This window comes from Microplitis mediator, chromosome 8 (assembly GCF_029852145.1).
Source record: "Microplitis mediator isolate UGA2020A chromosome 8, iyMicMedi2.1, whole genome shotgun sequence".
Lineage (NCBI taxonomy): Eukaryota > Metazoa > Arthropoda > Insecta > Hymenoptera > Braconidae > Microplitis > Microplitis mediator.
In genome coordinates, this window is record NC_079976.1 from 18,888,465 (window position 1) to 18,899,773 (window position 11,309).

General features: G+C 30.8%; 1 protein-coding gene across 1 annotated transcript; it reads left to right on the top strand.

Moving 5' to 3' along the window:
* Positions 1–4,108: 4,108 nt before the first annotated feature.
* Positions 4,109–6,369, top strand: LOC130673881 (uncharacterized). Its single transcript, XM_057479094.1, has 8 exons — positions 4,109–4,129; positions 4,296–4,557; positions 4,854–5,048; positions 5,140–5,187; positions 5,274–5,369; positions 5,611–5,885; positions 6,003–6,171; positions 6,260–6,369. The coding sequence occupies exons 1-8, from the start codon at positions 4,109–4,111 to the stop codon at positions 6,367–6,369; spliced, it is 1,176 nt and encodes a 391-aa protein (XP_057335077.1).
* Positions 6,370–11,309: the final 4,940 nt, after the last annotated feature.

Here is an 11,309-nt window from a genome sequence, read left to right on the forward strand (position 1 = left end):
TAAACATTTAATTTGTGTTATGAAATTATGTAGACAGGATAATAAAAAATAATAGAATAATAGATAATAAATATTATTAATTAAATTACACCTTCCCTGGTAGAAATTTGTCCGGGCTTGCCCGATTACAAAACAGCGCCCGGTCGGGGGAATAACTGAGACCCTGATTATATGATCCTTAGAGAGTGCCCGGCCAGGGGAAAAACTTTAGCCTGGCTGGCAGGTACCAAGCCGGGTGCCTGAACGGGCAAATTATTATATCCCCGGTTGCATTATTATAGCCCCGCCTGGGCTTTTTACTACGGCAAGACTTGTCACCCGGTTTGTACTTACCTGGTCGGGTTTCTGAACAGGAGAATTTTTATATCCCTGGTTGCGTTGACCATTTCGGGTAATTGACTATTGAAAAACTTATCGCCCGGTCCACAGATAACTGGCCAGGTACTTGAACAAAATATTTCATGTCCCCGGCTGCGTTAGCCACTTCGGGTTTTTTTCTACGACAATACTCGTTGCCCAGTCGACAGATACCTGGCCAGGTACTTGAACAAAAAAAAATTTCATGTCCCCGGCTGCGTTAGCCACTTCGGGTATTTTACTAGGGCAAAACTCATTGCCCGGTTGATAGAAATCTGGCTAGACAAATCTTATTTCTCATAAGTGAAATTTTTTCCTTTTGCGTAAAGCTGTCATTAAATCATAATGGTGTGGTGGGGATAAGACTTGAGTACTCACTACTTATTATTTCATTTAAAAAAAAATTTTATACAAGCACGAAAACATTTTGTTTATCTACACTAAAGTGTGCGTTTTGAAGAAGTTTTATTTATAACTTTCAAAGTTAATATTTTCAATCTTTCATTGTTTTAATATTCGAAAATTTTTTGTTAAATCGATAGATACCGCTTTAAATATTTAACAATTATGGATGGTTTTAAAAGAGAAAAACGATTGGCTATGAATCGGTTTAGAGTGCAAAAACATCGTGTATTTAAAAAATTGCAAAAAAAAAATATAAGGGAAATTATGACTCAAAGTGTATCGATTAAAGGACTTGATGACTTTCAAAAAGTGAAAAAGAGTAATGGAAGTGAAAAAAATAATGCCTTCAACGATGGAAAAAATTTTTTAACTGACAATATGAGTGCCGATAATGTTGAAGATGCCATAAATATGGAAGATTGTACGAATATAGAACTAAATGATAACAGCAATAGTTTATGGGAATATGAAGAAGAAGGTGGAGAATCGCATGATGAGAAAACTAATGAAGAAAACATTATAAACGAAGAGATGATAGAAAAACAAAAAAAATCTGGAATTGATCAATTACGTACATGGGCCATTGAATCTGATATAAATCATGTGGCATTAACAAAACTATTAAATATTGTACAATATTGGGAACCAGATATTCCAAAGTGTGCAAAAAACATTTTTGGATACAGCAAATACTGAATATACAATTTCTAAAATGGCTGATGGAGATGGTTCAGAAGGAGAATTTGTATATATAGGAATAAAACGTCATTTACAAATAGTTGTTAACACTGATGCACATACATGTGGAATTATTGAATTATTCATCAATATTGATGGTGTTAAACTTTTTAAATCAAGTTCCAAATGCTTTTGGCCTATTTTAGGAATGATTTATTCAATATCTGTGCAGTACGAACCTTTCGTTATTGCACTATATTCTGGAGAATCAAAACCAAAAGATTCTTCTGATTATTTAGATCAGTTTATTAAAGAAGTCAATGAACTACAACAAAATGGTATCATAATAAATAAACAAAAATTTAAAATATCTTTGAAAGGATTTATATGTGATACACCTGCCAGAGCTTTCATCAAATCAATTGTTGGTCACACATCATTTGCAGCGTGTGAGCGATGTACTATCACTGGAAGAAAAGAAGACAGAACAACAGTCTTTCCTAATATCTCATCGAGTCTACGTACCGATAAATCGTTTAGAAACTTCGATGATGTTGATCATCATACAGGTCCTTCACCGTTAGCCTGTATTAAGCCACCTCTTGATCTTATTTATTGTTGCATCTTAGATTACATGCACCTTGGCTTCTTAGGTGTAATGAAAAAAATTTTAGAGTATTTATTAGGTGAGAATGGAAATAATGTAAAATTGAGTGACACGAGTAAGAGAGAAATTTCTCGTCGTATAGATTTAATAAGATCACAAATTCCAAAAGACTTTCCCAGAAAATGTCGACCACTCAAAGATTTTGCTCGTTACAAAGCCACCGAGTATAAACAAATTGCATTTTATCTAGGAATAATAGTATTTAAAAAAATTTTAGATAAGGAGAAATATCAAAATTTTTTATATTTTTGTATTGGTTCTCGGTTTTTATGGTCCAGAGCCACAGCAAATAATAATATAGACATAGCAAACAAATTTCTCAATCAGTTTGTTGAAGAATTTCGAAAACCCTATGGTAATAAAGCTCTAGTCTTAAATCTCCATCATTTAAAACATGTGTCGGATGATGTGAAACGTACGAATTGTAGTTTGAGTGAAATTAATTCTTTCCCATTTGAAAATTTTTTAATGAAGATAAAGTATGTTATACGTTCACCTCTCCATCCATTAGCACAATTTTGTCGAAGACTTTATGAACAATCATTAATGACACAGAAAGCTCCTTTCAGGGTTGAATTGGAAATTAAAAAACAAACTAAATCTAAGATCTTTGAAGTGCAACATAAAGGATCAGTATTAACAACAAATCCACCAGATAATATTGTATTGCTTAACAATAAGAAGTTTTTAGAAATCAATCAAATGTTCCTCGTAAATCAAGAGATTTTAGTTAATGGGTATGTTTTAGATAAAAAAAAAAGAAGTATTTCATGCACCTATAAGCTCAGCAGATTTAGAAATATGGGAAATACAAGAAAACACTTCATCAGAAATGATGAGCGTCAATATTAGTGAAACTAAGTATAAAGTCATGAAATTACGTTTAAACTTTGAACTCAACGGTAAATTTCGAAATTTTGTCATTCCACTTCTTCACGAATAACGGTCGTTTTTTTTTTGTCAATAAAAAATTTTTTAAATCCCAAAAATAAAATTTGTATCGTCAATTTTTTTGAACTGCCCATACAACAATCTTCTGAAAGTCTATATATATATATATATATATATATATATATATATATATATATATATATATATATGTGAGTGTGTGAGTGTGTTTGCCACATTCAAGATTACTGCCTTTGCTTTAGACTAAGATTTTCCATTTAAGTTTAAATATTTATAGACAATGAATACACTTAAAATATGTATTAAATTCAGTTTAATATATTGAATGTTTAGATATTCTGTTGGCAAAATAACTTAAATAGCTTTAATTTTTGTCAATCCTTATACCATTACTTTCTTTGTCCGTTATGATTTTCTGAAAGTTGTAAAAACATTTAAAAACTAAAAGTTTTAAACTATTTAACGAAAATTAAAATTTATTTTCTGCTAAGATGGGTAGATACTTGAAGTATTTAATATTTTTGTGCCATCAGACATATGTTTGTGAAATTTTCTTCATAGCTAAGCTTTTTTAATCCCTGCAATAAAAATTTATTTTTCACTTTTGTTAGGTTTGCTGTTGCCGTTCGTGCGATAAGTAAAAAGGTACAGACGAACATGTGGGATGAATTTACAGAAACTGTAGTGCACCATCGTATTACAAACTATATTTCTGCCTCTCTCATACTTATGTAGATATTATATTTTAGAGTGAATAGAGTGCTTGCGTTGTAGTATACAATATTGTAGTGCATTTACAAATATATATTATCTTGTAGATTCTATACTATAGTTTAAACAGAGAATGTACATTATTCTACAATATAGTATAGAAACTATATAGGGCAAATTATATTTCAAATTTTAAGTAGAAGCCGCCTTTTACGGAAAAGGTCCTCAGAGGTTTAAAAATTTGATAATTTTTTACTACTCGTCGTGAAGTATTAAAGATCACATTATCATTTGAAATAACCTTTGTAGTGCTCTGTTTTTAATATTATAATACCACTATTAATTCTTGATTAATTGAATAAACGAATATTATAATCGAAAATGTCTTCATCATCAGACGAGGTAATTATAATACGTATTCTAAAAAATATTCTATAATGACAATTTTAGATTTAAAGTTGAAAATGAGTTTAAGCATTTCTCCAGAATAATATTGCACCTTTTTTTTTCTATTTTAATGTTTTCTATTCCTATATTGCAATAAAAAGTCACTTGCTTTTTTTTGTAGGATTCAATAATTAGTGGGAAACAAGATGGGCCTTACATTATCATAGAATTTACTAAACGTGGTCCAAAAAGTAGTAAACCGGTTGATATTGTGTTAAATAAGTGGATAAGATTTGATAATAAAAAGAAAAGATTTATCACGAAATTTATGCCTGGGCCATACAATGATGAAGATGCAGGTTTGCTCAAAGATTTATTAATCAATAACGCTGATGCTCCTGAAGGGTGGCCTGAATATAATTGCTACGTACGAGGCGAGTCCGGTAAGTAAAATAGTACACGTTAGAAAAAAAAATTTCTTACAAAAATGGATACCAATAGCTTCGTACTCTCTAAGCATGAATGGGTGGAATATTCACTTATTTTCACTAATTCATGTTTAGAGAGTAAGCATCTATGAATGTTCACGTATAGTGTAAATTTTATAAATAATTGGTTAGATTTTAACAACAAAATATTTACGCCGTGTATTTTTAATGTTCAAAATTGTGTTTGATCCGATGAATTAAAAAATTTATTGAAGTTGAATTGAATTATTTTCTTTTTTTATTTAAAATAGATTCGTACGATGAAGCTCTCATTAAAATAGATATTTTGAATGAGAAAGAAAACGCTTTTTCATCTGACTCTAATGTAGATTCACAAACGAAAGCACTAACATTCGAACATCGTTTAAAAAAACAAATGCTTCAACAGAAAATGGATAGCGTAGAAACCAAAATAATTGGGCAACAATCTATATCAAATGTTGTTGGTAAGAAAATAGTTAAAAGAATTATAGAATTATTGACATTTTTTTAATTGATTGACAATATTTTATAGTTTGTTTTTAAATATTTATATAGGATTGAACGCCAGTAAAAAAAACGTAAAACCTCAAATGAAACGAACTGGTATGTATTTTTTAAGAATTCCATATTAACTTTTTACATGCGTAAATTAAAATTAATTTAATGCGTTAATATGATATTTTTTATAGCATCAAATGACCCCAGTGAAAATGGTGGCAACAATAATTATAATGATGTTCAATCTCCTAAAAAATTAAAAATTACCCCGGTTGCAGTTGATTCAAGTAAGTCAAAAAATAATTAAAATTTGTTTACTTTTATTTTATTTTTAAAAAAAATTTTTCAATTATTTCATTTAATTTTCATAGTAGCATCGTGCAGTCATCAAGCAGAACCCTTGAACACTGTTGAATTGAGTGCAGAGGATGAGATAATAGGTAATCGAATTAGTTCGAATAAAAAGTTTTTATTTTAAAAAAATTTGGATAGTTATTGAGATATATATGTGTAAAATGTTCATTCTAGACTTGAATAATTCGGCTGTCCCAATGGAAATTAATGATACGAAATTTCATATGATCTTGATGAGACTGGATAGATTAGAAAGTATGATGAAAGTCATGAGCGAAAAAATTATACAAATAGATACACGTATTCAATGCCAGGGTGATAACGTATCTACAGAAATAAAGCGAAATAATTTTGCCACAAAATATAATATTGAATTGCCGTGCAAAATATCTGATGATTTAAAAAAATTAGAAGCAGCATTACAAATAAATGACTGTGCAGAAGAACTGGTATTATAAATTAGCTTATCTATCGAACTATGACTAAGATAATTTTCAACATTAATATCACATTTGGAATATATATTTTTGAGCATGTAAGAATTAAATTTAATATTTATTCTATAGGAAAACCTCTTAAAAAGTTGTGTCAAGCGTTTAACATCAATTACAAGAACAACTGCGCATCTTTTGAAGCTTTTAGTAAGTCGGGATATGGCATTAACCTTTACGGCCCAAAAAGAAGTGAAAAATAAAATTGTCATAAAAAATATGAATTTCACGAAAGTTTTAAAATGTAAGTAATTCATTAATTTTATATATAAATAGACAAATTTCATAAATTTATCACATGTACTTTAAATTTTTGTGTTGATTGTTTTTAGCTACTTTAATTGCAACTACCGCCATAGTCTCCGATAATGAAGCACTAGTAGCGATTGGATCAGCCTTGGGCAATGCCAAAGATTGGGACAATAACCGTAAAACAAGATAAAATAATAATAATTATAATAATTAAAAGTATCACTTTTATATCAATATGTTTTAAATTAAAAAAAATTTATCTAGTTGTATTGAATAGTATGATAATATAATAATAACATATCACACAATTTAATTAATAATAAGTTTTTTTTTTAAACAAATAAATATAATATAAATCAATGAAAAACCATTGTACGTTTATTTTTTTAATTTAAATATTATATAATTAAATTTCAACCGGATGTGCTTTTTTAAGTAAAAAACTAGTCAGGGCATTCGTTGAAGCCTAACAGAATACCTGACTAGGCTGTTGAAGGTTTTCCTGTTTATTTGCCCGGAATCGACCCAAGCTAGGTTAATAATCTCTCGCCGCAGACAGTTTTTATTCGGGTTTTGAAGATTTTACCTGGCCATATGCCCGATCAAGTGCCTGTCCAAAAAATTGATACGACCCATTTACGTTACCCTATTACGGCCTAGCCGGGTAAATACAATTTTACCTGATCATACACCCGACCAGGCTTACGAATGTCTAGCCAGATTGAAAAAGCATTACATTCTGGGCAGGTATTCAGCCGGGTGCCCGTAATAGGGGCCCCATAAAAGTTTCGTCCGATATCCAGGTACCTGGCCGGAGCCCGGTTTCATTTTCTACCAGGGATTATACTAATCTATTTTTTGATATTTAAATCTGAATTTTTTTTTTCAATATTATAATTGAATATATATTATCTTTAATAGACAATTATGAAATAAACAATTTTTTTCTCTTTTTAAATTTTATTCATTATTATAAATACCTGAATTTATGAATATTCTTTAGCGATTAAATAACCCATATATGAAATCAGTAATCAAATGACGTACATTTCCACATTATGAAATTGTTAAGCTCGTAGATAAAAAGTAATACATCATTTTAAAAAATTATTTAGCTTAAAAATGACGTAAATGATAGTATGAGTTTCTAAAGGACACACTTATCGAATTTATTAAATTAAAAAAACTTATATGTACATATTAATACATAATACAAAAATATTATTTGGCTTAAAATTACGCTTGCTATTGTATCAGTTATTGAAGATCATACTCATCCAAATTATTAAATCCTCAAACTTGTACGCACAAATTATGATGTAAATAAAGAAAAATTGTTTAGCTTTAAATTACCCTTACAATTGCATGACTTATTTAAGATCATACTCATCAGAATTGTTAAATTACTCAATTTTTACGGACAAATTTTTATAAGTAAACAATTTTGAACCCGACCTTATAGATTTGGCTGGACATTTTTTCTCTTTTTCTACCCCATCAAAAACGTTTCTCATAATTTTTTCAAATTTTTTCACCCAACCGAAAGAAAGTTATAAAATTTTGAAAAAAATTGCTTTTTTTATTTTGAATAGCTATAACTTTTTCAAAATTCGACTGATTGGGACGTTTTATTTTTTTTTTTTAAATTTTTGATTTTGAATGTACTTTTAAAAAAAAAAACAAAAAAATTATTGCAACCTATCTTCATTGTTGATTTGTAGATTTTTAGAAAAAATAAAAAATTTTTCGATGTTTACCATTTTTGATTTTTGATTTTTTTTCATATAAAACTTTGACATTTTCTGCAGATCCTAAAATTTTTTCAGAGTGATGTTATTTCGATTTATATTTTTTTTTTCCAATTGAAAAAAAAAATTTTTTACAACTAGCCTTATTTCTCATAACACCATGCTTAAAATTTTTGAGAGTGATCATAAATCTTTCAAATTTAGAAAAAAAAATAAAAACAAAAAATTTGAATGGTAATCCTCGAAATAATTTGAATTTTGTTCGAAAAATTAAGTTCAAAAATAAATGGACCTTCTGAATAATTTTTTTGTATTTTTTACTGAAAACTACATTTCAAAACGAAGAAAATGAAAAAAAAGTTTTCACTTGGTCCATTCTTGGACAGATGCTGACAATTTAAAAAAATTCCTTCTACATCCATTGTTTTATGGTTAAAAGAATTTTTTTTTAAATTGCCAGCATCTGTCCAAGAATGGACCAAGTGAAAACTTTTTTTTCATTTTCTTCGTTTTGAAATGGAGTTTTCAGTAAAAAATACAAAAAAATTATTCAGAAGGTCCATCTATTTTTGAACTTGATTTTTCGAACAAAATTCAAATTATTTCGAGGATTTTACTAAAAAATTCGCGGAGTGAATGCGGATTAAATCCGGAGTGAATGCGGAGTGAATGAATTTTTAATTATTCACTCCCCTCAGAGTGAAATTCACCCCGCAGGGGAGTTTCCGCGGAGTAGATAATTTTTTATTAATCTAATCCCTCCGGAGTGAAATTCACTCCGGAGCGGAGTTTTGGAAATTTTATGAATAAAAAATTGCTCCACTCAATAGAATCGAAGTAAAAACTCACGTATTCCATTATTCATCAGCTGATACGCACACACATATTTAGACACATACGCGCACTCGCACACACACCCACTCATACATTTGCACACACGCACACATTTGTACACACACGAACACATTTGCACACAGACGCCCACATTTTCACACACGCACACATGCACACATTTGCACACACGCGGACACACATGCAGACATTCGCACACAAACACCTGCACACACCCAAACACACACATGCACGCAAACACATACACACACACATTGTTTAGCAGTTTAAAATAAATTTATTTAAGTATTAAAACTCCGAACCGGAGTGAATTGAGAGTGGAATAAAATCCGCGTCACTCCGAGATCACTCCTCTAAAAAAAAACTCGCAATTCACTCCGCATGCGGAGTGATTGTTTTTAAAACTCCGGAACTCCGAGTGGCGGAGTGAATGCGGAGTGAATTCGGATTTAATTTCAATCCGAATTCACTCCGGATTTTTTACAGTGTACCATTCAAATTTATTGTTTTTATTTTTTTTTCCGAATTTGAAAGTTTTCTGATCACTCTCAAAAATTTTAAGCATGGTGTTATGAGAAGTAAGGCTAGTTGTAAAAATTTTTTCCCGTCAGTTTAAAAATATGACATTAAAAGAAATTTTCTAGAGCGTACACTAAAATCTCCGTAATGTTAACACTCCTGTCCAGGACCATTCCGTAGTGTTAACAAATCCTGTTGTCCCCACCATACCAATACTCGTGTCTTATGTGCGCAGATCTGTGCAGTCAAAATGCGTGATGTACGAAAAAAAATCATTTTTAGGTTAGAATTTAATCTTAGATGTGCAACTGGGAAGATTTGAACTGCCCGCTACTAAGATTTTTAACTTCCCGCTAAGAAAATTGTAAATTATCAAAAATTCGGGAAGTTATTGGTTTCGGTCCGGTTTACGAAAATCGAATTTCCATCAGATGACGACGTTTTGAGGTCCTAGGAAGCTATTCTGACTAATGTCAAGATGATGTCCGAGTGTATGTATGTATGTATGTACGTACGTATGTAAATACCTGTGTTATGTCCAAATAATTTTTTTTTTTTTTTATTTTTAATAATTATTTAAAATAATTATTTCTGAGCTCCTCTTTGAAAAGCGCGCAAAAACGCAGCTTTTTCACCTTTTATGCGGCAAAGAATAGTGGGAAGACACCTGCAATAAGCTTAACGAATAAACAATAAACTGTCGTCATTTTCCACCAATGACGATAATTAAAAATTCCCTATCAATTGTCAAAGCAAAGTTTATAAAAAGCCTAAGCACCATGGCTCAGGGCCTCAGTTTTATTTAAACTTCTTGGTCCGCGTAAACGGCGTCGATAGCCCGTAATCTTATTGCAGAAATCTTCCGACGTGGCAATAAGTAATCATCGCTGATCTAGGTATCCGGCTGATTAAGTTCGTGTAGGATATTAATTTATTCATTTACGGTCATTATTAATAAATTAAATTGCCAATTGAGTTAGATACTCGGCTGATAGTCAACTATCGTGTAGAGTATAGTTCTTAATTGCAATTGAAAGATCACAAAGATCTATCCGGTTCGAGTGAATTGTGACACAAATCACGTGAATTTGTGATCTCACTTTGTGCCGAGTTTCTGCGCATAAAAACCCCTTTTGGGTGTGAAAAAGGACGCATTTATAAATAAAGATCTGTTTAAAATATCCGATAAGATAAATAATCTCATAATACAAATTATATAAAAGTTGTGAAAAACGAGAGTGAACAAGTGACGTTCAGTTAAAACGTTGTGATTTAGAATACAATAAAAGATCAAGTTCATCACTCCAACCTTGCGGTTTCATTCGAAAGTAATACATAAGATATCATCCTACCAACCCAGCCGCACCCATTCTACCAACCCCAGGAAGGTCGAGTGAGCTGTTTAGTCCTGGAGGGATAATAGCTGCCGCACTAGAAGAATTGACATCGAAAGGTAGGTAAAAGAAATATTTTTCTATCATTCGTAAAATACTTTTGGCTTAAACAAGAGCACCAGTCTCTTCGAAGACGTTTGGGTTCTTAATTTTCGAAAAGATCCACTATAAATAATAAATTATAGGAAGATAATTTCTTCCTCGTATTCTTTATTGTTGTCCGCTGCCTCCAACCCGCTTGTCCAAAATTACTATCGCTACCAAAGGGAGAAATCCCGGATAAATAATTAAAATTTAAGCGGCGGACATAACACCTGTATCTTTTGAACGGATGAACCGATTTTGAACTTTAAGGTGTCATTAGACGCGGATTGACAATATCTTGAAGCCGTAAGAAATTGAGCTTGATCGGTAGAGCTCATTCAGAGATATTCCAAAAATAAAATTTTTTCAAAAATGTTTTTTTTGGATAACTTTTAATGTGCTTGATGGATTGATTCAAAAATGGACTGGGCTCTAGAGCTTTATAAGCCGCGTCGAATGCCACCTCAACCATCAAAATCGGTTCATTCGTTCAAGAGAAACCCTTGTCGAAAGAATTAAAAAAAAAATTTTGT

Coding starts and splice junctions, on each gene's coding strand:
- LOC130673881 (XM_057479094.1), top strand. CDS start 4,109: ATGTCTTCATCATCAGACGAG. Junction 4,558..4,853: donor CTACGTACGAGGCGAGTCCG/GTAAGTAAAATA, acceptor TATTTAAAATAG/ATTCGTACGATGAAGCTCTC. Junction 5,049..5,139: donor ATCTATATCAAATGTTGTTG/GTAAGAAAATAG, acceptor ATATTTATATAG/GATTGAACGCCAGTAAAAAA.